The 27,972-nt window shown below is 41.7% G+C and overlaps 1 protein-coding gene across 1 annotated transcript in view; it reads right to left on the bottom strand.

The window, feature by feature from the left end:
- Positions 1 to 27,972, bottom strand: part of ESR2 (estrogen receptor 2) — a 1,269,185-nt gene that overhangs the window by 217,838 nt on the left and 1,023,375 nt on the right. Inside the window, exon 7 of the mRNA XM_078660316.1 lies at positions 26,418 to 26,556. Within this exon, the coding sequence (XP_078516442.1) occupies positions 26,418 to 26,556 (139 nt within the window). The remainder of the gene's footprint in view (positions 1 to 26,417; positions 26,557 to 27,972) is intronic.

Here is a 27,972-nt window from a genome sequence, read left to right as displayed (position 1 = left end):
AGGAAGCCACACAGAACACGGTGCTGGTTACCAGGTACTTCTTTATTGTTGCAGTCACAGCGTGTACAGATCACGGCCTCTTGCCTCGAGGTCCAGCAGCCAAGTGTCCCCTGTCCCCACCCCTTGACCGGATGTGGTGTCCGGTGTCCCCTCGCCTCTGTCCTGTCCCAGGGTCCTAGTGCCCTTGTCCTGGGCACGACAGGAGATACCAAAGACCCCCTTGAAAACATTGTTTGGTAAACCCTGTTATTCTACAATCCCCATCCGGGAGGTTGCAGAAGGTTTCTAAGGGTAGGAGAGGAACGAGGTTGGAGGAGGGTGGGAACGGGTAGAATAAAGATGCAGAAACGGAATCATAGCAGAAAGGATGGTGAGGCAATTTGGAAGGGGGTTTGAGAGGGGAGGTTGAAGAGGTTATGGCTGGGAACTAATGATCAAGGGAACAGAATGTAGAGAAGGAGTTTAGTCACCATAGGGAAGAGGGAAATTGAGTGTAATATATGTGGTAGCAAGTTTTGGTAGCTAGGAGAGATGAGTAGTGTAATCTACAGACAAGGTGTATTAGAATGAGTTGAAGTTTACATATTTGAAAAAGATGTTTAAAGTATGTCCCATTGTTATTTACAGTTTTCCCTGACGTAGGACCCGACGGGTCCAAAATGCATTGGGTTACAATAAACTGCTTGAAATGAATCTTGCTTTTGTACGTGTTTTTGGGAAGAGAGGTTTGGATGGCCCACCAGAACACGAGAAACTTGGGAAATTCGCAGTTCCTTGCATGACGATATGCCCAAAAAGAAAATGAAAGGATGAAATATTGCGCATTAAAAAAGGATGTAAAGAAAACTAAGGATTAAGTGATGGATGCAAATGCTGAACAAAACAATGGCTGTCGCCACTGGATTGGGGCTAACAAGAGCCCCATAATGTTGGTGTTTAGTTCATTACGTGCAGTGTGGGTTTGGCACGTTACCAGTGAGCACGTATTATGAAGAAACATTACGATAAGATAAAGAAAACACTCTAGAAAGAAATGGTATGCAACCCGTTTTCATATGATGTTGTTGACGTTTTCCCCACCGGGTTAGCATCCTTTAAAATAAAGCAACTTTGGAAAAATTAACTGGAATCTTCATGCAAGGCGGAACAACTTGGTTCATTTAGCAAGTTTATTTTTAAGGGTGTCAGACGAACAAGATAAATAACTATTCGAGACATTGGACATATTATTTATATTACTGACATTTTTTCCATTAATGTTTTCATCAGATGGCACAATTTTTAGAGGCACATGTCATTAATAGCTACGGAACAACAAAACGATGTTTCAGGATGTAAACTAAGGGGATTATGGGAGTTGTAGTATTTCAAGGAAGTTTCGGGTGGCTCAGGTGAAAATTATGGTGTGGGATTAAGGGGAGGGCACAGGAAATGAGGGCAGAAGGTTTTATTTAAAGGAGGGTGTTATCGGAGAAGGTTAAGCTTCCGTTTTATGAGAGGGGAAGATGATTACGTTCTAGCAGGTATGTGAGGGGACACTGTCATTGTGTGTGAAAAGTCGAGGGTAATGCAGGAGGTGAGATAATGGGAAGGAGTGATCCGTGAGAAGAGGGAATGCAGCTGGGAGGTTCCAGACGGTTTCTAAGGGAAGGAGAGGAACGAGGTTGGAGGAGGGTGGGAACGGGTAGAATAAAGATGCAGAAACGGAATCATAGCAGAAAGGATGGTGAGGCAATTTGGAAGGGGGTTTGAGAGGGGAGGTTGAAGAGGTTATGGTTGGGAACTAATGATCAAGGGAACAGAACGTAGAGAAAGAGTTTAGTCACCATACGGAAGAGGGAAATTGAGTGTAATATATGTGGTAGCAAGTTTTGGTAGCTAGGAGAGATGAGTAGTGTAATCTACAGACAAGGTGTATTAGAATAAGCTGAAGTTTACATATTTGAAAATGATGTTTAAAGTATGTCCCATTGTTATTTACAGTTTCCCCTGACGAAGTACCCGACGGGTCCGAAATGCATTGGGCTACAATAAACTGCTTGAAATGAATCTTGCTTTTGTACGTGTTTTTGGGAAGAGAGATTCGGATGGCCCACCAGAACACGAGAGACTTAGGAAATTCGCAGTTCCTTGCAAGACGATATGCCCAAAAAGAAAATGAAAGGATGAAATATTGCACATTAAAAAAAGGATGTAAAGAAAACTAAGGATTAAGTGATGGATGCAAATGCTGAACAAACAAATGGCTGTTGCCACTGAATTGGGGCTAACAAGAGCCCCATAATGTTGGTGTTTAGTTCATTACGTGCAGTGTGAGCTTGGCACGTTACCAGTGAGCACGCATTATGAAGAAACATTACGATAAGATAAAGGAAACACTCGAGGAAGAAATGGTGTGCAACACGTTTTCATATGATGAATTGGGTGGAGCCATATTTCATCAGGCCCTAAAGCTAGCAAGTAGTAGTATAGGAGATACCGAAGACCCCAGTGAAAACATTGTTTGGTAAACCCTGTTATTCTACAATCCCCATCTGAAAAAAATGGTAATCACTTTCAAGATACTCCTGATAAAGGCTTCAGAGGACAGAAACCTACACCAATCCTGGGTTCCATTTTCCTTTAAATACATCAGTGGTCATACATGCATTCCTTTAGTGTTTTGACTTTGCTCCTAATCAAGCGAAATTTCATAATTCTGTGTGTTGTAGGATAACTTAAAAATAAAGAAATAGAGAGACTCCTCTTGGCATTGTAAAGACAACTCTTTAGTGTTGCGACAGGGAGAGTGACAGTGTCCACACAGGTAAACTGCCGGCCTCAATCTGCTGCTTCACAGTCAGATAATACTTTATAGAAGAATATTTATTCGATCAATCACTTGATCATTGCAAAAAGGAATACAGTTTAAAATAATAAAAACTTCTGAAATACTAGTTAAAAACATTTGATCCCAAGACCCTTTAGCAGCAAACTTAATTATGAACAAATCGGATAACAGTCTTAATTCATCTGTCAGTGTGTTCTTATGTGGGCCTAGTCAGATTCAAAAAACAATTACAATCCATCAGAGTCAATACAGACTTATATAAACAATATTGAGATCATAATCTACTCCCCAGAGCAGATTTGATTATCTTGGATCTTCTCCAACAAGCAAATAATACTTTATACTTTTATATAGATTCAGACAATACTTTATTACAAAACTTTAAATAATAAATCACTTTGTGGTTACATATTAGTTGTGGAAAAACATCATGTCACATGTGACCCTAAATGTTAACCTAATTCTCTCAACATACTTTATTGCAGTTCTAACAATGCATAACAAACTAACCATTCTTTACTCTTGAATGCATGTGTATTTGTGGTGAATGCATATTCATTTGCTTTGAATGCATGTGTGTTTGTGTGTGTGCTTTAACATTGTGCTCCTATTACCTCTTATCAAATTTTGTTTGTTCTTGGCTAATTTAATCTTTCCTGCTCCTATTGTCTAATCATTTTCCAATCTTTTGAAAACACAGAATACATGCCAGTGTGCCTGTGTGCTAAGGCCATAAATTCCCTTAAGTTAGTCAAACCCAAGTTTTCCTTATTTTTTTGGCCTGCACTGCTTTTCACTACGTATATCTGTGTGACGCTCTCTGCTGTTATCTGCTGTTGCGCCATGTTTTCATATTTAATTTCTTCCATAACACGTGTCAACAATGACGTAAATCAAGGGCAGTACCAGCTTCTGCAGAAAACTTTACTATGTCAACCCACGGCAGAGTATTGTCTCAAGTTCCTTCGCCTGTTTCAGCAAGAGCTACCACTTAGAGATATGTACCTAGCGTCGCCTGGACTATCTATCCCTCTTGTGCCATAAGCAAGGGGAGACTAAACCAACCCAGCTTGGGAGTCCTCTTTAGAGGCCTTTATATACAGCTCCTACAGACACTATTCAAGTTTGAAATCTAATGTCCAGATGAACCCTGATGGATACACAGTCCTTAAGAACCCTAAGGATAGTACAGGCTGCCATCTTGTTACAGTGTCTTAGTGAGGTAGATGCATAAGATAAGCATGGACCAATCTATGTGTGTACTGCTTAAGGGAACCATGCATATCATACTCAGGAGAAATCAAGACAGAAGATCCACCACTGTTTTTAAGTCTAGAGATAGCCAAGACCTTTTGATTTTTCGAAACAATGTATGTATAATAAACATATTTAAAGGAGCTTTTGGCCAGCTGTCTTTCAGTCATTGGTCTGTTTGTGCGTCATTCACATTTTGCTTCCACCAAACCACAGCATACAGCATGGGGCAGGGGTCAGCCCACTTCAGCCACTGAGTAACTTCACTTTGAGTGACTGCATTTTGCTCTTTCACAAGGTGTACATCCACACACAAGGGGACAGTGTTTTTCTTTTTTTCATTATTGCTCTGGTGTTCCCTTATGGTTTAGAGTCTGATATAATAGCAGGAGGCTTTCTACTAGCTCTTACATGTTGGAAACAAGGAGCATTCCAGCTTTATCAGTTCATATCTCCAGCTAATGGTGTTCTATGTTCCTTTTGAAGTGGCCTTTTTTCTTTTCTCGCTGCTTCTATTTCTCAGCATATCAAGTTCTACTTGAAACGGTTTTCAGGAAATTGTTATTTGTTTATGAAGTGCATTTCAAACTGCACTCCTGTATGCTATTCTGGTATATATTTTAATTTAGGGCTACAGTTATATTTGTAAACCAATTTAGTCCATATGTCCTGTCTGTATGGCTTTCTGGTTTGCATTCAGTGCTTTTGTATGTCATTACATATTTCTAAATCAATTTACTCTGTATCCTGCTTGTATGGCTTTCTAGTGTGCTTTCAGCACTATTGTAAGGCCTGCTTATATAGACATATAACTATTACATTACTTAATTTACCTCTGCCAATTTTTGCATTCTATCTATCTATCTATCTATCTATCTATCTATCTATCTATCTATCTATCTATCTATCTATCTATCTATCTATCTATCTATCTATCTATCTATCTATCTATCTATCTATCTATCTATCTATCTATCTATCTATTTATCTATATTTCTATCTATCTATCTTGCAACTCTGTCTGTCTGTCTGTCCATCTACCTTTGCAACTGTATATATCTGTGTGTCTGCCTATCTGTCTTTGCAACCCTATCTATCTGCCTGTCTGTCCATTTACATTTGCAACTCTATGTTTGAAAGGACATATATCTTTATAATTCTGTCTGTCTGTGCAAGCCTCTCTGTCTGTCTGTGCAAGTGCGGGTGGCCCTTGATAGTTTGAAATTAGGAAAAGCCCCGGGCCTGGACAGGATCCTGGGGATCTTTACCGTAGTGAACAAAAGGTATGGGCCCCCTATGTTTGTGTTTATTTTAACACCATTCTTCAGGGTTTGGAGATCCCCAAAACCTGGTTGGGAGCTGAAATAATCCCCATCCACAAGAAAGCCTCCCCCCTTGACCCGGCTAACTACCGCCCCATAAGTTTGATCGATGTCCTCCAGAAAATCTTTGCCCGCCTTTTGTTATCTAGGTTGCAGAGTTGGATGGATGACCAAAACATCCTAACCTCCCTTCAGGCGGGCTTTCGAGCAAAAGTTTCCACCATAGACCAACTGTTTAGATTACAGTTGGTCTTCCGGAAGACGGTCACTATTGGGGCGCATAGTTTGTTTTTGATTTTTGTGGACCTTCGGTCCGCATTCGACTTGGTCCACAGAGACAAGTTATGGGTTCTATTGCTGGCGATGCGTGCCCCCCCCTATTTGTGCCACCAATTTAAATGATTGCATCAGGGCACATATGCTAGGGTGAGATATTAGAGGAGCGGGGAGTTGTCGGCCCCCTTCCCGGTAGAGAGGGGAGTAAGGCAGGGGTGCGTTCTGGCTCCCACTCTCTTCTCCCTTTTTCTCAATGGGCTAATAGACCATCTCTCGGGTGCTAGAGATCTGGACTCTTCCAGTTTAGCTGGGAGACGGATACCTGTCCTAATGTTCGCTGATGATACTCTCCTGGTGTCAAAAACGTCAGGGGGTTTACAGCGCACACTAGAGGCATTTTGTTCCTTTTGCCATCTGAGACATTTGGAGATTAACATCTCGAAAACAAAGTTCATGGTCTATAACTATAAATTGCCCAATTGCCCCCGCCCGCATATGAATGGAATAGTGTTGGACTGTGTGTCGACCTTTGAGTACTTGGGGTCACACTGAATGATAAGATGGACTGGGGGTCCCAAAAGGCTAGGGCCAATTTAAAGTTGGCCCAATCATCAGGTGGCATTTTAAAGGTTTTTAATGACACCTCATCAAAACTTCTTAGCCCGCCTCTTGAGATCTACAAGGCCCAAGCAAGAGGGGGCGCACCCTATGGCGTTGAGCTATGAGGCCATACATCAGCTGCCCCCTTGACGCTCACGGAAAATAGTTTTATTAGGCGTTTGCTCCGTTTGCCTATGAGCTCACCCTTGATGCCGCTGCGGTTGGACCTGGGTCTCGTACCAATCCAGGAGATGGTAGCAAATCACCCTCTCCTGTATTGGAGGCGTCTTTGGGCGACTCCTGAGCTTTCTAGTTATAGAGAGGACCTAAGAGACATTCTGCAGAAGGGGACCCGGGGGAAAATACCCAGGTTGAAATATATCATGCACCTCTGCCATGCTTTAGGTAGAGGAGACATGTGGTTGTCCACCCAGGACTCCTGTCCTCTGCTTTCAAAAAACTACTGAATGTAGCTCTAAGGAGGTATCGCATGGAATCCATAACAAGTAATCCATTGACGGGTAGGCTAACGGACACTTTTTTGAACATTAAGGCTTATCACCGCTTTGAAGTCTTTTTGGATGATATCCAGCCCTCATTGGCTAAAAAACTTTATATCCAATTTAGACACAGTGCTTTGCAATTGAGGGCGGTAACGTACAAATGGCGGAACGCTTCCCCAATGGCAAGTACATGCCCGGGGTGTTTGAGGGATAGTGAGACAGATCTGCATGTTTTGCTCTTCTGTCCCACTTACGCTAGGGCAAGAGAGAAATGGATTCTGCAGCTTTGTAGGGCTAGGGGCTATAGGGAGGTCTTTAGGATCCTTAAATACGATACTTCCCCTTTGATAGTGTTTGCAACAGCTAGATTTCTCCAATCTATGTGGTACACAAGATGTGCAATACTAAAGCAGGAAGCCCATTCCTTGCACTAAGGGTTACTTTCTAGGAGGTTTCATATTCTTCTTCTTGTTTTTATACATTTTTAGCCATTTTATATATTGACACTTTGGTGTTTTTACTTGAAGTTTTTAATAATGGTAGGAACTGTTTGAATGAGATTTTTAACACAAGGTCTTAATTGTTTTTTTTAATATTGTGATGTGTTATTGTGTACGTATGGCCTTTTTATGGTATGTTACCGAAATAAAGAACTTTGACTGACTATCTATCTATCTATCTATCTATCTATCTATCTATCTATCTATCTATCTATCTATCTATCTATCTATCTATCTATCTATCTATCTATCTATCTATCTATCTATCTATCTATCTATCTATCTATCTATCTATCTATCTATCTATCTATCTATCTATCTATCTATCTATCTATCTTTCTATCTTTCTATCTATCTTTCTATCTATCTATTTATCTAACTATCCATTTACCCTTGCAACTCTGTCTGTCTGTCCATCTACCTTTGCAACTGTATATATCTGTGTGTCTGCCTATCTGTCTTTGCAACTCTATCTATCTGCCTGTCTGTCCATTTACATTTGCAACTCCATGATTGAAAGGACATCTATCTTTGTAATTCTGTCTGTCTGTGCAAGCCTCTCTGTCTGTCTGTGCAAGCTTCTGTCTGTTTGTGCAAGCCTTTCTGTCTATCTGTTTGTGCAAGTGTTAGATCTGTTAGCCATAGGGTAGTCCTCCTCCAAATGTTTTGCCTTCACCCTTCTTTTTTTGCTGATCTCGTTTTTGCTGGTCTTAGGACTCTGCACTTTACCACTGCTAGCCAGTGTTAAAGTGCTTGTGCTCTCTCCGTTATACATGGTGGAATTGGTGAATACCCGATTGTCACATGTAATGTACTTGTATGTCCCTAGTAAAGAGGTACTACAGGTTCCCAGGACCTGTACATTTAATGCTACTAGTGGGCCTGCAGCACTTATTGTGCCACCCACTTAAGTAGCCCTTTTAATCATGTCTTAGTTATGCCATTGCAGCCTGTGTGTGTGCAGCTTTGAACTGCCATTTCCACTTGGCAAAATAAATGTTTGCCAGGCAAAATCTGCCTTTTTAATACATATAAGTCACCCCTAGGGTAGGCTCTACACAGTCCAAAGGGCCGGGTGCAGTGTATTTAAAAAGGTACACATGTCCTGATAGTGAAAAATTCCTAAATTAATTTTTACTACTGTGTGCCTAGCTCTCCCATAGAATAACACCAGGTTACCTTCTTACATTTAATACATGATCATTTCCAATTGGCAGGAAGTTGACAGGTCAAGTTTGGTGACTAAAGAATTGTAATTAAAAGTCCACTGTAATGGGCTTCAAGTTAGATTTTTAATCAGAATTCTGAAAAGGCCACTTTTAGAAAATTGGAATTTTCTTGTCCTAACCCTTTGGTGTCTGTTGCCTGTATCCTGGGGCACATGACTAGGTGTAGTTGGCAGTTGGTTGTCGTGTATTGCTTCCAGACAGTGAGACAAAAGGATAGCTAGGTGTTGGTAGGATGGCCAATTTGAGTTAACGAGTGGAAGGAGCTGTCACCTACCACACTTGCACATCACAAAGGCCCTGCCTGAGCACTCCCACAGAGGGGGTTGACACTTGTCTATTGTGACCTCAGACAAGCTGGGGCTACGGCAGGGAGGCAGGAATTACCAAGCACCTCTGAAAGGGGTAGTGGAAACCTCTAAAAGCTTTTCCTACTTCAAAAGGGGTATCAGGCATAACTATTGCACCTCAGACCCTAACGTCTGGACCGGTGAAATACTCAGCAGAAGGACTGCAGTGCTGCTTGCTGCAAGAAGAGTCTGCCACTCTTCTGCCCTGCTGCCCCCTGCCTGAGTGAGAAGGAATGGACTTGCATCCTAAATCCAGGACCACCAGAGTGACTCTAAGGGCTAGTTGACTGGCTGACTCATAACCAAAGGGGGTGAGAGAAGCAGAAGTACTCAGCTTCCCATTGCACTAACCCCAATCAAAGGAGAGTGAACCACAAACATTTGACAGGATCTCTAGGAGGATTGTCTTGAAGTACCTTAACCACATCTTCATAGTCAACAATGTATGTCATCACCCTAGATGGTTTATGGTGAATAGATATACTAGACCCAATGATGTTTCTATCCACCATATCACGGCTAGGGTGATGACATACACCATTGGCTGTGAATCCTCTTGGAGATCCAGTCAAATATTTGTGGTTCACTATCCTTTGATTATGGATAGATGTCTAGCCTCCTGATCAGAAGCCTTAGGGACAGAACAGGCTTCCTCCGTCTTGAACCCTGTCAGCTGTGCGTCCTGACCGTCCAAGTGCTGCCTCCCCAGTCCTAGACCCTTGGAAGCGGGCCTGAAGGTGCTCTGTCAGCCCAACTGTGGTATCAGAAGAACCAACACAGCGCCTCCCTATAACTCCACATCGGAGCTGCTGTGTGATACATTGCCTCACAAAACTCCGCATCGGGACCGCTCTGTAGTGATGCATGCTCAACACAGGCATTCGCATTGCAAGCCCCTTATCGATGGCATCCTCGATGATGATGCAGGACTCCACATTGCAAACCCCGCAGCTCCTTCGGAACCAGCCAGTGCACGATACATCTCGACGCAGGACTTCTCATCACATGGCCCTTGTCCATGGCATTCTAGATGACGATACAGGACCTTGCTTTGCAGCTCCTAAGAATCACCACTGCGCTACAAATTCTCAACCCAGGACTCTGCATCGCTCCACAACCAGGATTAAAAGTACTCTTGTTCGGTGGGCCTAACTCGGTCTCTGTAGTCAGAGCCCACTCCATTGCGGTTGGACTTCCCTTTGTCCTGATCTGGATAGCCACAGTTTGGTGCTTTGTGTTTTTTAGTGCTATTTTCTTTAAATCTTTAAAACTGCATATTTATGGTAATACTGATTGGATTTTTGTCATTGAGGGCTTAAAATATTTATCACAATTTAATATATTTTTCGTTAAATTGGTGGGGGATTTTTCCTGTGTTGTGTTTCACTTTATCACTGTTTGAAGTGCTGTAAAAACACACATTGCCTCTAAGTTAAGCCTGACTGCTTTTGTGCTAAGGTACCAAGGGATACGCACAGGTTAATTTGGGGTTTGCTCATGACTTCAGCCTGACAAGGAATGTGGTTGCAGCTTGAGTAGGGTTTTACCCACCACTCCCGAACCAGTAGCCCAGTTTCACATAGCAAGCCTTTATGTCTGTGCAAGCCTGTCTGTCTGTGCAAGACTCTGTCTGTCTCTTCAAGCCTTTCTTTCCATCTATCTAAACCCCTATGTCTGTCTGCCAGTATGTGCCAGCCTGTCTGTTTGCCCACGCCTCTCTGTTTGTCTGTCTGTGCAAGCCTGTCTGTATGTGCAAGCCTTTCTTTCTGTCTGTCTCTCTGTGCAAGCTTGTCTGTCCATTCCAGCCTCTCTGTCTGTACAAGCCAGTCTGTCTGTGCAAGCTTCTATGTCCGTCAGTTTGTCTGTGCAAGCCTCTATCTGTCTGCTGAGTCTCTCTTTCTGATTGTCTGTCTGTCAGCGCAAGCATTTCTTCCTGTTTAGGTGCAAGTCTCTCAGTCAGTACAAGTCTCTCTGTATATCTGTCTGAACAACTCTCTCTGTTTGTCTGTGCAAGCCGTTCTTTCTGTCTGTCTCTCTGAACAAACTTGTCTGTCTGTTCAAGCCTCTCTCTCTGTACAAGCCTGTCTGTCTTTGCAAGCTTCTCTGTCTGCCAGTTAGCACGTGCAAGCCTCTGTCTTAATGTCTGTCTGTGCAAGCATTTAATTCTGTCTGTGCAAGCATCTCTGTCTGTCTGTCTGTGCATTTCTCTGTCTATCTGTGCAAGCCTCTCTGTCTCTACGTGTAAGTCTTTCTGTCAGTCAGTACAAGTCTCTCTGTATGTCTGTCTGAGCAACTCTCTCCATGCAAGCCTCTGTCGGTCTGTCTGTCTGTCTGTCTATCTATCTGTCTGTGCAAGACTCTCTGTATGTGTTTGTAAGGAAGTTTTAACAAAAATATTACATTTGCAAGCTTCTCTGTCTGCCAGTTAGCACGTGCAAGCCTCTGTCTGCTAAACATCTCTTTCTTAATTTCTGTCTGTCCAAGCATATAATTCTGTCTGTGCAAGCATCTCTGTCTGTCTGTCTGTCTGTGCATTTCTCTGTCTATCTGTGCAAGCCTCTCTGTCTCTACGTGAAAGTCTTTCTGTCTGTCAGTACAAGTCTCTCTGTATGTCTGTCTGAGCAACTCTCTCCATGCAAGCCTCTGTCGGTCTGTCTGCCTGTCTGTCTGTCTATCTATCTGTCTGTGCAAGACTCTCTGTATGTGTGTTTATAAGGAAGTTTTAACAAACATATTACATAAAAGTATAGGCAAGAGGCTGATAGACAACAGCAAACCAATTGTTATTTTAGCTCTGGTGTTGGCCAAGATATTTTCATTTGTCTAGAGGCATGTGCATGATATAGTTAGTTATAGGGTTTTTTGTCCAGACTTCGTCTATTAATCTGCTCTTGTGTCATTCACATTTTTTTCTAGCACTGCAGCATGCATCATGGGTAGGCTATCTGCTTTAGATTTAAACCTATAGTAACTGATAAAACCCCACCAAAAGGTAAATAGCCATCACCAGTGTAAACAGATAAACACTGAAAAAACACCTTTGCAACAACAAAGTGCCATTCAAAGAAAGGAAACGATGAGTGAAAGAGACATTTTTATTTCTTCCTGAAGGGGCCAATATAATGTAACTTTGTTATACATGGTAGCATGAAGAAAGACTGGGCTAATATTATTCTGCTTGAGTTTTGTTTTTTAGGGATGTCACTAAAACATTGTCTCTTCTTCCTTCGGCTTTTTTCAGATTTGTGGTCTTTGGCCTAAAGATGGAGTTTTTTTAAGCATGTTTTTTACGTCTTATTTAGTTATTTTATAAACTGTAGAGAGTCGGGAAATATCAAAATCATATTTGGATATTTTGATTTCACTGATAGATAAAACGGCTGGTTTCATAAGAATCTTTCCTAATATGTACCATAACATTTACCCACAGACAGAGAATGGGTGAAATCCTTTGATACATCAGCCCCCTTTTCTTGTGAGTCAGTATTGATTGTAAGTGAATTGCCTAACACTGCAAGCTTTAAAAATGCAATGCAAGATGTCATGACAGGTATATGTGGAAAGAATATTGTCACCAAACATCTGAGATAGTGGTGAAAACATGACATCAGACGTTTGGTAAACATGGAACGCAGTGTCACTTCGAATGTTGCTGAAAAAAGTTCCTACCAAGTACAATAAAGAGTAGCTTGATATTGTTTGCATTTGCAGTAATTCAGCTACCTATGTGAAAAAGTTGTATGATGGTCTGTCAAAATCGATAGCTGAGCTGAAGTGCTTCCCTGTAAGAGATCCTTGTCACTTGCTAGATGGTATGTTGAAAGCATCTTTACAATCTTCAGAGTTATTGAAGAACGCTATCGACTTTTTAGTCCATTCTGGTGCAGTAAACATGTATTTGGACCTCATAGACCCTGTGCACATGCTATCTATACCGATACACTATCAGTGCAGAAAGCAAGCAATAATTAAAATTACATTAAAATTCCATAAACACCGGAAAAACATTGTTTCTGTTGTTTTTAATGGCACAAAAAATGTGTAACCACTGATAACCACTCTTTTTTTAAGGTATTGAAAAAAACTGAAAAAAACTCATCAGAATTAACCAAAAATAGAAACTGAAAACAGAAAAGCGTAATCATGGGGCAGTGGGGTATCACACTTCAGTCACTGCTTGATTTCACTTTGACTTACTGCAAGCATACACAAAAGTGATGAATGAATGATTTAATTAATCTTAGCAACTGGTATTTACTTGGGCCGCATCCCAGTCTATCATTATTCTGCACAACTTGTCACTTTAGTTTGCACCTTAGTTTGCACCTTGGTTGGACTGCAAATCAGTCTTAACCTTACTTCAGTGGGAGCAACCCATCCAGGTCCTCCCTGAAACAGAGCACACGCAACCCAGGACTGGTTTTGCCCTGATTATGGCTCATCATCCAGGAATAGCTTTAAAAAGGTGCACACCCACACACAAAGTAGTCCTTTTCAGCGCCACAGACTGCTACGTCAATGTGTGCTTTTTTGAACCCCAAAAATATTTTGGGCTTAGTGAATGATTTTTTTTAGATTGATAGCCTGGCTGCTTCCCTAACAATAAGGTTTTGCCCAAACTATGACAGAATTAAATAAGAATTGCCAAAGCCAAACGGCTTGTGTCGAATGACAGACCTGTTGGCTTTGCCAATGCTTGTTGAAATGTGAGCAATCTCCCATGAAGAATTAGGGCCTTGACTCTAGAAGCAGAGCAATGAAAAATTTTCTAAACTGAAACACAGAAGCTTAACAGGGAGCCTCCAGAGTATGCTGATTCTTTATTACAAACACAACTCACTACTTCCTCTTTTCAACTCTTCTCCTATTATTCTATCCCCACCCAAACTTTACTAAACACCCAAGAAATCAAAAGCACAATCCTAACACAACTAATGCACAAGGAAAAACAAAACAAAACAATTGTACTAACCTACTAACTACTAATTTCGGGTTCTGGAGTAGCATGCTACTCCCCGAAAGAAGCACGCCAATGCATTGTCAGGGGTTGTCAGCGCTATATAAACACATTTACAATTTACAATTAGATGCCTTCAGTCCAGATAGACCGACACAAGATAAAGCGTCTGCATTGTGAACTAAATTTAACAAGACATCTGCTAACTCAGGCTAGGGACACTGCACCATAATTAACTGACTTCAGCCCTCTGCTTCCTCTAAAGAGATCTCCAACACACCTAAAAAGCTAAATCCTGAAATAACTCAGGGACCTATTTATGAGGTCATTTTCATCGCTTTTGCACCATGCAACATGGTGCAAGAATGACGCCAACCTTAAGACAGAAATTTAGAAGTCACACATAGCCACACATAGCTCTGAGAGGCTCCAATAATCTGGAGTAACACAACGCAGTGCAAATCGCTGCATTGCGTTACGCTGCCCTGGGAAGGCGTTCCATGGGCATTGCGTGGGTGTTCCCATGCAACTCCCATGAATTTTGATGCATCCCCAGACTTACAAAAACGTGTAAACCTGAGTATGCGTCAAAATCTTAAACCTTCCCAGAGGAGGCAGATCTAGGAGAAATACCTCAATTTCTCCTAGTTTCATCCTGTTTCTAGGGAAAGAGGAATATGCCTCCCAGGATTGTTTTTGTGCAGGTAGGTGCTGGTTCTTCATCATCACGTAGACCACCACAGGATTGAGAAACCACAGATCAGTCACTGTATTTTTTAAACGAAACCATTGTTTACCTGTGAGACTTACTGTTACGTTCTAGATCTTCCGGATCATGTGCCCTTACACATCTAAACAATCTGGCTTTAGCTGATCTAGTTAAATTGATTTAGAAATACTTTCCCTTAAGGGCACTGTTCTCTGTAGATCAGGATATCTTGCTCATTCCCAAATATAGAATTGTGAGAGGTGCTTTCCCATCTCAGCGCCTTGTTTAGGGAACAGTCTTTCCCCTGCTTTCAAGCTTCCCCATCATCATGTTTTCCATTGTGTGTTTAACACTCACTTGTTTTAATGCCTGGGTTCTTGGAGCTGTTTTCTGGTATGATGTTTTACATCAGGTGCTTAGGATCCAGAAACAATTTGTTTTCCGAAAGGTACTACACAAATATTTCAAACAGAAAATAGACTTTTTTCTGCTTGACCAAATTCCACCACTAACTGGAGCAGCCACATTGCCATATGACTAGTCCTGAAACTAGTGCGCCACTTAGACGCACACGACAACAACAAGGCATTTTGCACCTGTATTCTATAGACTTTAAAAAATAGGTTTTCCTAAAAATCTTTTTTCTAATGCTATCATACTTAATTCTCATTTGGCAAGATGCAGCGTTATGGCCTGTTTTTGTTCCTTCCTTACTGACACAAGTCTGTGCCCATCCATCCAGAGCTGTCATTGATCTGTGTGTGAATCAGGGTTCAGCACTTTCACCAAACCTTTTAAATCATGTTGCTCCTTTGGCCAAGCTCATCCGCTCAATGAGGGTCACCTTCTATGTGCATGCTGATGATACCCAACTCCCAGTGAGGCTGGGTGGTAATCTATTGTCTGGTGCTAACGTCTAACAATGCATAAGTGACAGCTGTGAATGGATAATTAGTGACTAGCTAAAACTCAAGGAAGAGGTGATTGTAAATGGGGGTCAGATCTCTCTGGCAGGATTTTTACTGACCTTTAGAGATGAGTTCACTTCCTGTGTCTGTCATATAGTCTCTGACTTTAGGTGTCATAATTAATTCTAAACTATCCATATCCAAACAGACCTTAGACATGAAGCCAACAGACTCTTTCCATATGAAAAATATAACACAGCTTCTTTGTTTACTTTCGTTGGAGAGCCAAAGATAAGCCATTTCAGCGATCACTGGCTCAAGGCTGGACAATGCTAATTTGTTATATCTTTTCTCACGAGAATAGATGCTGTGCCGTATAAGTTATAGGTTATCCAGCATCAGCTATGTTTGTCTATTGCTGAAAAAAATTACACTGGCTCCTAATTAAGATGCGCATAGTCTTTAAACCTTTTACGCAGATTTACAAACATTTTGCTCTATGTTCAAAAGTGCAATTTTTTGTTTGTTATTTACTTTTCATCACAAAGCTTCACCACAAACAGCGCCATCCCTGGATTTTGATACATTTCCAGTGTTCCCATGAGTGGTAGACCTGGGAATGCAACAAAAGGCCACATCTACTTAGGGAAGCCGTACTGAGGCGAAATGTGTATAGAAGAGAAAAAAGCTTCGGAGGATTGCTTTTGTGCTGGAAGGTGTCCTTTCCTGCACAAAAACAATCTTGCCTGCAACGAAGGCACCCTTCCACCATGGTTTAAGGGTGCCTGCATTGGCGCTAGGCAGCACATAGAGCACCAGCGCAAGGACAGGACTGCACCATATAATGGTAAATATGGTGCATTCCCGCCCTCTCCTTGTCACGTAACACAGCACAGCAAGGTGTCTTGCTGTGCTGCGTGACATTTTGATAAATCTGCCCCAATGTGTCCTTTTTATTCCTTAATGTCTTTATGCTGTCGAGCTTAGGTATGCTTTATTACTTCAAGAGGTACTTGTTAACATTTTGAATATTGTTCTTAAAAATTGTTATTTTTATTAGTTGTGAATTCATTTTTATAATAACCAAATATAATGAGTGGGTAGATTGTTATACCTTACTCTGACAACAATAAAAATTGATGAATTGAAATCCGATTGTTCCTGACAGTCTGTCTATAGATATGTGATATACAGATTGTAGGGAATTGAGTTATTAGTTGTGCAGGATGTGAGGCCCGTGCAATTAACAGATCCACAATGTCCTACTACTGGGAACCATGCACCTCTTTTTAGCGCTTGACTCTCTCAGGGAAGTGAAGCAGAGCAGTCCAAGGACTACTCAGAGGAGGTGATGTGGGCTAGTAGACACCATTTGCTGGCAAGCATTAATAAGACTCAATACATGCTCGTCCAGTCAGTGGTTTTTCTTATGTAATACTCATTAATTTATAAATATATGCATAAGGCAGATAGAAAATATCTTAGGTTACATTAAGAACTCGCACTTGAACTCTAAAGGGTCATGACCCCCAAAGTCACAGACAGCACATCAGAATATAACAGGGTATCACTTTAAATAACACAAACCAGGTACACCACTGTTAAAGGCAAACAAACCATATGTTAAACATCATCAGCCTTTCGCTATTATCATCAGTCATGTGTAAATGCAATCCTTAACATCAATAAAGCATTAATCAAAATCAGAGAGAGCATAAAGGGTTAGTAACTTATTGAAAATAAACATTATGTGTTTTTTATACGCTTTCAGGCCACATAAAATGCAGAGATAGAACCATACCCTGGAGAACACAGTACTACTGTACTCCCAACCATAAATCAAAAGCTCCATCCTTGGCAGTTCTTCAATATTGATGAAAGTCCTTTGGAGGGAGCATACTTTTGGTGCTCAAGAAACACAGTGTTAGGTCTTTAAAAACCGTGTGGGTGTAAACTGCTGCACTACTGCAGTCCTGCACTTTCCTTTTAAGGTTGATGGGGCTCCTGCCATCCTGGGGCCACCACACGGCAAGACGAATATGATAATGAGCCTCTCCTGAAGCAGTGAATATTTTATTAGAAGCTCTGGTGCTGCCACGGACAGTCTCCTAGCTTTTCTTTGGTGTTTTTCTGTCTTCATCTGTCTTTGGGAAGCCCCCAAAGTAAGTGGAGCTGTGGGGGCGGCAAATGGAGCCCCAAGCCCCAGTGAACCCAGCAGGCGCCCACATTCAGGGCCAACTCCCTCGGCCGGTGAGGGAGTGAGCCTGTCCTCATTCACCGAACTGTGATATATGAAGGTAGGAAGCAGTCTGCTGTGTGCGCTCTGCCTACCCAGACACAGTCATGAGGAAGTAGAAAAGGCACTCTAAGTCTTTTCCTGTGCTCAGGGTCCCAGGGTTTGAGGACCCCATATGTGCTTTGCAACGGCCCCTGGAGAGGTACGGGATTCCAATGGCAACGAGTGGAATGGGAAAGGGACCCCATGCATGCCCCCTCCATTCAAATAATGAATTACATCTCGTGCCGTCGCCAGGCAATGGCCAACCCGGGGGTAATTTAGAAAAATGTGGCTGAGCCCCATGTGCTAAGGTGTCAAGGGCGGGGAGGTCAGGGGTCTCAGAGCTTTAAAAGGCCATGGACGAATTTTAGTCTCATTTTACTCCTGGTGCTAGCTCTGACACAAGTATTTTTCAGGGAGCTGGTTCTACTGCTTCCCTGTGCCAGCTTTTCTCCTGGTCTTTGTTCTCTGCTGCTCCTCTCCTCGGAGGAGAAGCCCAGAACTTTCCCTAACTGGTCCTCAAACGTTGCAAAGGGGCCAGCTAACTGGCCCTGAGAGAGAATCATTGTCTTGGGGTCAACTGTGTTCGGCCGGACAGTGGTCTTTCAGAGATTTTACTCAGGATTTATGTATTGAGATCACATAAAGATACCATCCAACAATCAACCAGTGTGGACCACAAGCCTGTGTCCAGTACTAACAGAGCAAGTACAAGAGGTGATGTAGACAGCTGGACATGCCTTTTTGAAAATATAGATTGACTCTGTCTATATTTTATTCATGTGGTGATATTCCTTAATGTTGGGGACCGCTGTTGTTGTTTAAAAAGTATGCTCCCCATGGTCCCTACTGACTAGTTTTGGGGTCCCTTGTTGTCATTAAATTGGGGTCAACTGTGGGCAGAGTTGTTAGTCCCCTAGGGCATCAAGTGTTTTTTGTTCTTCCAGTGTCCAGAGTCCAACAGCAAAAATCAATCTCTCTCCCTTGTGCAAGAGGATTAAATTGAGGGTGGGAGGTTCTAGAAGCTAGGCACCCCTGGCTGATCCTCGGGTGTCACATCACCCCTCCACCCCTTTCCCAGCCATCCTGCACAGTATGCTGGGGCAATTCAAGATGGCGCCATCCAGGAGTCACTGGTTACATCTCCTCTGGGAGCCTCCACTCCACATCTCGCTTACATCACTGCCAGGGCCTTTCTCATCAAAATGTACAAGAGGAGCCCCTTCCTGTGTTATCTCCAGTTGTCTAGTTATCTGGGCTTCCTCCTTTGTTCAATGGACCTCGGCTATAACCAGCCCTGGTACAATGTGACAGCTAGTTAACAAATACAGATTTTCTTGCTAAATGGAGGGTGCAGGAGTGCAGATGAGCGATGCGTCGATGTGGAGCCCGCAGGCGAGGCGATGTGTCAATTTTCTCCATTCTATGATGGCAATGCATTGGATCCAAAGACGAAGAGCCGAGCGAAGATGCGTTGGCGCCAAAGTGTGAAGTGCCGGGTTTCTCTATGCTGTTGATAGGATGCATCGTTCTCTCCACACTGCAGCAGCGGCAATGCACAGTTCCGATGCATCTGACTCTCAAGGCAATGCATTGTTTCAGAGAGCAATACGCTGTACCTACTCCAGCAACAGGATCGATGCACCGGTTTTTGCTACATGCAGACTGGAGATGCATCAATTTCTCTGGTGAAGGTATCTTGGTCCACTTCCAGCGAACGAGGAGCAGGTGCAGAGACTTTGATAGCCTGAGTCTCAAGCAACAGGAGGCAAGACAACAAGCCCTTGGAGAACACTTTGGCTGCAAGGCAAAGTCCAGCGCAGAGAGCAGTAGGGCAGCAAAGCAGAAAAGCAGTCATCCAGATCAGCAGTCCAGCAGAGTGTCAGTCCTTGATGCAGCACAGCAGTTCTTCTGACAGAGTTCAGTTACAGGACTAGAAGTGTCTGATCTGGTGGGGTCAGTGCCCCAGTACTTGTATCCAGTTGTGCCTTTGAAGTGGACATGACTTTAAAGAAGGATCTTTGAAGTGCACAGAAGCCCTTTCCTCCGAGCCCTGTCTCAGACTATCAGTAGGAGGTAATCAGCCTTTTGTGTGGGGACAGGTCACTGCCTATTCAGGTGTAAGTGTCATCTCTCCCTCCCTTCCTGCCCAGGAAGAGTCATCAAAATGCAGATGGGTACTCAGAGGTACCTAACCGTCATATATTTGTGGCTGTCAAGAACTGTTGTAGCTCCACAGGTCAGGACAGGCCCAGAAACCCCTCAAGAGATGCAGCAGTCTATTTGTGTAGGCCCACACAAAGCTTCTTCTCCTCACAGGCTCACTGACCCAGGGCTAAGCGTCCCCTCTCTTGCAGTGGGAAAGCACTCCACTTGCCCATCACTGATAAGCATAACAAAGGCCTAGTCAGATGATAGCTACTCTCTTCAGCCAAGTTAAAAGCCCGGAACTAAGGTTCTGTCAGGATTCTTTCACTAGACTCTTCGGTGCCTTCAGAGTGATCTGGTTCTACCCTTAAATACCCCTCGGCCCCTTAGAAAACCCAACTGTCTGATTACTGAAGTAAAATGAATGAAATTAAACAATAGAATTCTAGAAGGACTCAGGGAGAAATCCTATAGCAATAAGGACATGCGCTCACCCCAACTCCATCTATGAAGCCACCATCAAAAATGCAGTTGTATTCCACTAGCTGCGCCATGTATCTGAAGTTACAAACCCATCAAAGGAACTTCATAAAATGATTAATGAATTACTTTACCTTAAATACATCAACTAAAAAGAGAGCCATTTCAGGAACTATGCAACTCTCTGGCTCATCATAGCATTGCAAAAGCAAATGGCCTTGAAAAATACCTTGAGAACGAAAAAGGAAATAATCTATCTTTCCCAGTCAGACTCCTAACTCGCAAAGCAAGACAAGGTCCAAAGATCACCAGATGACCCATATCCAGCAAACATATTTAATAAGATCCCCTCAAAAGCTCTGTTCCCATTCATCCAGTACACAACCATCATGAACTACTACTTTGTGACAAGAACCTTTACTAGCAAGCTCAAAAGCACTTAGATAAAACACTGGTAGTCTTACCATCCTGATTACCACTGGCCAACATCCAATGGCCCATCCTTAGGTAAACCATTAAAAGAGCTGCTTTCCATCCAGTATTTTGCATTCATTGAAGAAAAAACCTTCTCTAAGAGCATCAAATTGGATTATGTCTGGGCTATGGTAATGAAGTAGCATTGTTTGCTGTAAATGATGTTATCAAAACTAGAGTTAACTCAAGCAGTGGTACTCCTCCTGCTTACCCTTTCAGTGGTTTTTAAAACATTCCATCCCAGTAAACTCTTAAAAAGATTTGGCAACATAGGAATGAAAGGAATTGTACTAAATTGAATGACCTATTATCTCACTGACAGATCATTTACCATCTCATTTTCTCGATTCTCAGTGATAACATTCAAAGCGACACCAGATGTACTGAAGGCTCTCACAATTCCTCCTCTCTTGGGAAATATTTACCCTTCCCCTCTACCACAACTCACATCCTCATTTAATATCAACTGCTATGCCTGTGTCAAATGCTAACTGGACCTTGACTCCTGAATGGTTATATAAAGCCTAAAACCAATTAACCACTAGATGCTAGTAAAAACTGAAAACCTAAATAACCAAGGTATTAACATCCAGTAAATTGTAATCATCAACCTTACAGCCTGATCACAAGACCTAACACCTCCATCTACCAGCTTAAATGATGTAAAGAATGTAGGGATGTTTATAGACTCTAGTCTTTCAAATTTACTCCAAGTAAATCAAGTCTCCAAGCATAGTTTCTATGTTATGAGATAACTTTGGTAAGTCTTCCCATACCTTGACTATCGCAAACAAAAATGTCCTAACTACTATTGACTTAATACGTTTTCTCCTTCACAATGCCAACAGGCCATACATTGGAGCACTTCCTGCTGGTACTTTGAAAATTTCAGAAAATTCAAAAGGCAGCAGCCAGACAATTTCTCAATCTGTTGATCCAAACTCAAATCACAACAGGCACACTATCATTACACAGACTGCTGATGACTAAACACCTTATCTTTAAGGCAGTGAGCATTACTAATTGAGCAATCCATTGGATTACACCATTTTCCTTCAGTGGAAATTAAGCACCTTTCAATACGAAAAATCCGTAGTTTACAGGAACTATCCTCCTTTGACAATCCCTTCTTTCAAAATGTTACAAACAGGCAGAAGCTTGTTCTTCATCCAGTTTTCCTATTTCTGTGACTTAATTCTTGTTCAAATACGAAGTATTTACAATCACATTTCATTTCAGAGATCATTCAAAGCCTGTCTCTTTCCATCACTTAATAACAGGATTCAGAAGACCTACTATATAAGAAGGAAGGTAGATATGCACAAATGGATCTACTCTCACCCTCTCCACGACAGGCCATGCCAATGCAAAATATTACATACCAAAACAAATTTGAGGCATCTCTTTGAAGCTAATTCACCTCACCTAAACATCTCCCAGTCAGAACATAATATATCCAAATTCCTTCAAACCACATACACAGGAATCTGATGTACATCACAGCACTTTGTGTCTTTGTAATGGGTATGAAGTATATGCACATTCTGCATAACAACACAATATAGTCAAAGCTAATGCAATTTAAGCACATCAATGTGGCTTGTATTCACATATGAGGCTTCATATATTCCCAGCCTGATCAGAGTTTTGCCTGAGATGTGGGGGCAGCCCGGCCTCCCTTATACCTATGACGTGGTCCCACCCAAGAGTAGTCCCCTATTGGACTACAGTGGCGGATGAGCTACAGGGCGTGATGGTGCTGGATGGGTGACAGCCACTATAAAGCACTGTTTGCTGGAGCTCATATCTACACTTACGAGGGAACAAAAGATGAGGAACAAATTTGCACTGCTGGGCATTCTACTGGGTAAGGAGCGTTGGATAGTTATTCACTGTCTCTTCCCCGTGAGCCACAACTCCCCTCCTGGGAGGTGGATGTGAATGAATGGGCTTTTGCTTAGCTACAGAGTCATTGTCAGCTGAGAGTGAAGTAGAACCTTGATATTTGGCAGGGTATGCTTGAGAAATTCATACAGGCCCAAGGGGTTCTATTTTGAGATCAGGTGAGGAGCCCTACTAACCTACTCCCTTGAAGGACTGCTGAAGGAGGGACAGGAATGTCAGGATGGCGAAGCCTGAAGGGAGGGATGCAAGACTTGGCATTTAGGGTTCTGGGAGGGGAATCCACAGCGATATTAAATATGTGCACTCGTTTATTTTACTTATCTCTCCTGCTTTGAGGCCTTCACCAGCGCCAGCTTAATTGCACTTATTGTTTGCCTCTTATACAGCTTCCCTATGCCTTGACTCATAAAAAATACACTGATTATAATGTATGAAGTTTATCAGTGGTGTATTCTGCTGCAAACCATGTCTTTGGTTCAATTGCTTTACATTATTTTTTAAAATAATAATTAGATTTTGCAATACATCTATAAAGATTCTAAAATGTGATCCTAAAAGCTGAGTCTCATGTCCTATATGTAGATGTGGTAGTGCTTTATTTTATTTGGAACTGACCTGGAGTAAATTAATTATGTTCTATAGTTGAAACCATGTGTTGTAGCTCTTTCACAAACTCTTTTTTTTGTCCATGGACATATAACCCAACACTCCTTCTCGATAATGTCAGACATGAGACCCACAGGAACATGTCTTTTACATGCACGTTTCACTTTTACCTTATTAAGTATGGTCTCCTATGAGGATATGAGAGTTTCTTACCTCCCACCCCTAGGCAGGTTTAGCTCCATCCCTTATATCCTCTAATCCCACCTTTGAATGCTGTTCCTCCCCTTTGCTTCTTCTAAATTTGAAATTTTCCCTTCATTGCAGTGTTGAGTCTGCAGTCACCAGGGATGTCACATCCAGACCTGGGCAGCGCATATTGGAGGCAGTTATGGTAGGAGTTTTCATGAGAGTCTCTATAGATTTTTCTAGTGCATCCAAGCAGCACAGATGAAAGCAGGGTGGAACTTCAACATCCAATAATTACTCGAGTATTAATCTGAAATGAAATATATGTAGCACCTGAATTCAAGAGAGGTCGATCACTGAGGAATCAATTCTAAGCTAGTCAATCCCAGGTACAGGGACTTTGCAGTCGTGCTTTACAAGCTTCTCTGCTGGTTTGCAGATCATGCACATCAGTTAACTTGCTTATTTTTAATATATTTGATAACACCTCGAAGGCTATTGGAGGTACTCAGTGCTCCAGAGTGTGCACTTGCGTGGTAAATAGTAAACATTTCTTTTCAAAGGGGTCTTTGAACTAGAGTCCTCCAACAGGACTTGCTGGTCAATAACATGGCAATGCAGTGCAGTGGTAATAGCTTCAAAGCAAGGTAATGTCACAGTATTTAGTGATTTGCACGTATTGGTGGGAAATAATCAGTGTGCATTTATTTATTGGTGGCAAACTCTGCATTTTCCTTGATCTGTTTTCTGGTATTCATTAAATAGTGGTGATCCGATATTACCTTGAGTTGTCAAGATAATATATGGAAATTATTGGAGCACAGCGGCTAAACTGTTCAGTAACCAGGCATTTGTACTGCTTTGCTCTATGGCCAACAAACTGGAGAAAAGGACGAGATGGGCCAAATGTTTATTGCCAACAATTAAAAAAGATTTGTGACACCACATTAGAAATCCATCTTTGGAAGATGTGCTTTAGGGATTCCTCAAAAATTGTAATTGTTTAGGAAGTGTCTCGATGTTTTGCAAATTAAATCCAGGTGCAAAACATTGAAAATGTTAATCTCCAGAGTTGGACTTGGGGTCCAGGGCATCACTACCATCTCTTTCACAAACATTTTTAAAAAGCAGTTATTTTTAAACGCAGCTCTGTATCCTTTAAGGAAAACAGTATTTAAAAAAAAAAGTTTAATGCAATTACAAAAATGAAATCACAAACAGGCAAACTCAGACATGGCAGTCTCTTGTTTACGATCCCTTAAATGGCATCCAATCAGAATGAGACACAATTTGCAACTTAAATCATTAATATTCATGAGCTAGGTCAGATAGCAACCCTCTCAGAATTGGACAGTTCAGAACCAACCTATATGTATTTAGGTTGATTCACAAAATTTCTCGCTGTTCCCAAAAATATGGGCTGCAAATTGTGTGCAGTATTTTGCTACCAGTGTTTTGTACATCAGGCTCCTAGGGGCACATGCATCCAGCATTTTTTCTCCGAAAATGGGCCGATTTGCAGAATCGGCACATTTGCGAACGCAGAAAATACTTTTCAGATGCAGGAAACCCCATTTTGTGATTCGATAACCTGTTACCAATTCGCAAAATGGGTTTGCGATTTGCTATTAGGAAGGGGTGTGTTTATGGCGGGCCTTCCTAATACCGAATCACATCGGTATGTAGGAATGTTTTGCAACCAAAATGCAGTCGCAAAACATTTACACTTCAAGTAGGTGGTAACCCATTCGCAAATGGGAAGGGATCCCCAAGAGACCCACTTCTCCTCTGTGAATGTTTGTAAAAGCATTTTTTAAGAACAGGAAAACTTTTCATTTTTATTTTTGTAAAGTATCCCATTTTCCTTTAAGAAAAACGGGTTGCTTTACAACAAAAAATAAATTGCTCTATTTCAAAGCAATCACGGACATGGTGGTCTGCTGACCCCAGAAGGCCACCATCCCTGTGATTTTTGCGATTCCTAGTGCGCCACAAATTACGACCTACTTCATTAATATTCATAAGGTAGGTCATTTGCGATCCCCTAGGAATCGCAGAAAGTGTTCAACATACTTTCATGCATGCTGTTTAGCGATTTCCTAATGGCGAATCGCAAGGATTGCTCAGTGAGGTTGCTTTTGTCTGTATGATTACTTAACTTTACACTGGTATGGCACGTCAAGGAATAATATACACCAGGGTGTATATTATGGGATTCTTGCAGTGAATAGGAACTATACTGTGCCTCTCTCCCCATCGCCCTTAAATCCCCACCTGCAATATAAATGCTGTACAAGTAATAAAATAAGACAAATAGTTAAAACAATTCTTTCAGAAGCATGTTATAGTTTGTTTTTAAGAGTTCATGTTCCAGATATTAAATTGTGTCCTTTTAAGTATTACATGAATTATAAATGTTTCGCCGCAAATTTAACATGAGTGTAAATCAGTGCAATAACGAAATGACTCTTACAGCACTGGGTACATTATCTCACGTTTGTCTTTTCCTTTTCGATTAACAGTCAAGGTCAGTGAAGGTCTTACAAACACCCATTTCCAAGGGCGTGAAAAACGCCGTATCGCAGCCACACATCATACAGCACTATAGTGCCACTTGAAATGCTCTAAAGTCTGCAGAGGCACTGTTCCAGGTTTCTAGGATTCTTGACATTAGAAAGAGCTCATGACATTACAACATCAACAACTTGCAATTTTTGGTGTGAAATCTCTTTTTTTGCAGTATTCCTGTGATTGTTCTCCTCTTGGTCAAAATGCAGAGCTTATACGATTAAATACTCTCGTCTTCAAAAGTAAATCAATGCCTAGGGAGCACCTATTTTTTAGAAAAACGCAGACAAAAGAAATGGTGTGCAGTATCACAGAGTAGAAAGAAACTCTCCCTCACCTGTTCACCACAAGGTCTGGTGCGAAGATGAGCTGACCAGGATGATCGATGGAGCGCCACATTAGACCGACCATCAACACCTCCAACCAACAGCTCTCAAGTAACCGCACTTGATCATACAGACTGAGCTCGATGAAACCTTAAAGAATGAAAAAGACTGTGTTGGATAAGTTTGTCGTAAAGAGCATAAATGTTTACGGTGCTCTTAGGCAGTAGAGCTGGCTAGTAATCTTCAACTAATCCCTAATTTGCAGAGTGCACAGTGGATCCAGTGGTTGAATAATTAATTTATACTAAGCAGTCCTATTTTTAAACAACTTTCTTTAGCTTTTAACAGAAACAATACAGTGTTCCTTCTTATGCATTGAGTAGTTGCACCTTCTAATCTACAGACTATTTTAGCATAACATTTAATTTTCTAAGTGCTGAACAAAACAAAAGTCACATGGATTTTTCTGAGAGTAGATATACAATCAATTCAAGTGGACTTTCATGGAAGAGGATGTTTCAGTCAGTACAATAGTGAGTAAGTAAAGGTGCGTTCATTAGTATGACATTACTAACTTACTTAGAGTGAATCAAGAGGACTACTCCTGATGTTAGGATCAAAGGGGCATGCTACAAGGCATTCGCACCTTTGAGGTCTGTCTCTTGACATAAGTTTGAAAGGATGTCCAAATTCTCTCAAATAGTGATAATTTATTGTTCACCATTGCTATCAATTTCTGTACCTTTTGGTGTTGACAGTTAACCTAGCAGCTAGTAAAGGTTTTCATGTGGGTGTTGACAGAGGGTACAACTCTTCTTCATTCACCAGGAAAGATACTTGCGCCATCAGCAGTTGCATACTCATAATGTCTTTATTTTGATATACCTCCTTCAAATAAGTCTGGATGTATCTATACCTCCAAAACATGAGGTAGAGGGATCCTCTATTACTTCACCCTTTATGTCATATTTCAAAGCTCCCATATATGGCTTTCAGGCACACTGGTGTTAGGTACCATCATACCATAACTTTATAGGCATTCCATTTATACTGAGTATCTATGGATTGCTTGGCCCCTCTTGGCCAACTTAAAATCAGAAGGTCTCTCTTATGTCCTCTCCTTGTTCTTCCAACCATTTTTGAGCACATGGCAGAGATAGGAAAAGGTTAGTTTAATCTAAAAGCACTGTACAAGTTAGATATACATAATATTGCCTCCCACACTGCTAACATGTCTTCCATTATCACAGTTTTCCTGCTAAAACCCTTGTTCATTGGGCCTTGCTGTGCCCAGTGTAACTGTGTTGTTCTATAAATGACTTTTGGTGCACTGCTCTCTGCTTTTTAAGACTAAATTATTACACAGCCCCCACCCCCAAAAATAGTACTGGGGCATTAGTCCAATGCAAATAGCCCTTGTCTAGCATTCTTGCTTAAAATTCTGTTGCTCTCTAACTGGAGTCTTATGTGAAGGGTAGCTTCTGAATCGGCATGTTCTCATTGCTTTATTCCAATATTTCAATGTGGATTTAGCACAGCTGAGTAGGGGGTCCCTGCATTTTATGA

Source organism: Lissotriton helveticus, chromosome 9 (assembly GCF_964261635.1).
Source record: "Lissotriton helveticus chromosome 9, aLisHel1.1, whole genome shotgun sequence".
Lineage (NCBI taxonomy): Eukaryota > Metazoa > Chordata > Amphibia > Caudata > Salamandridae > Lissotriton > Lissotriton helveticus.
Note: the sequence above shows the minus strand (reverse complement) of the source record. Positions and strands in the feature narration are given on the sequence as shown.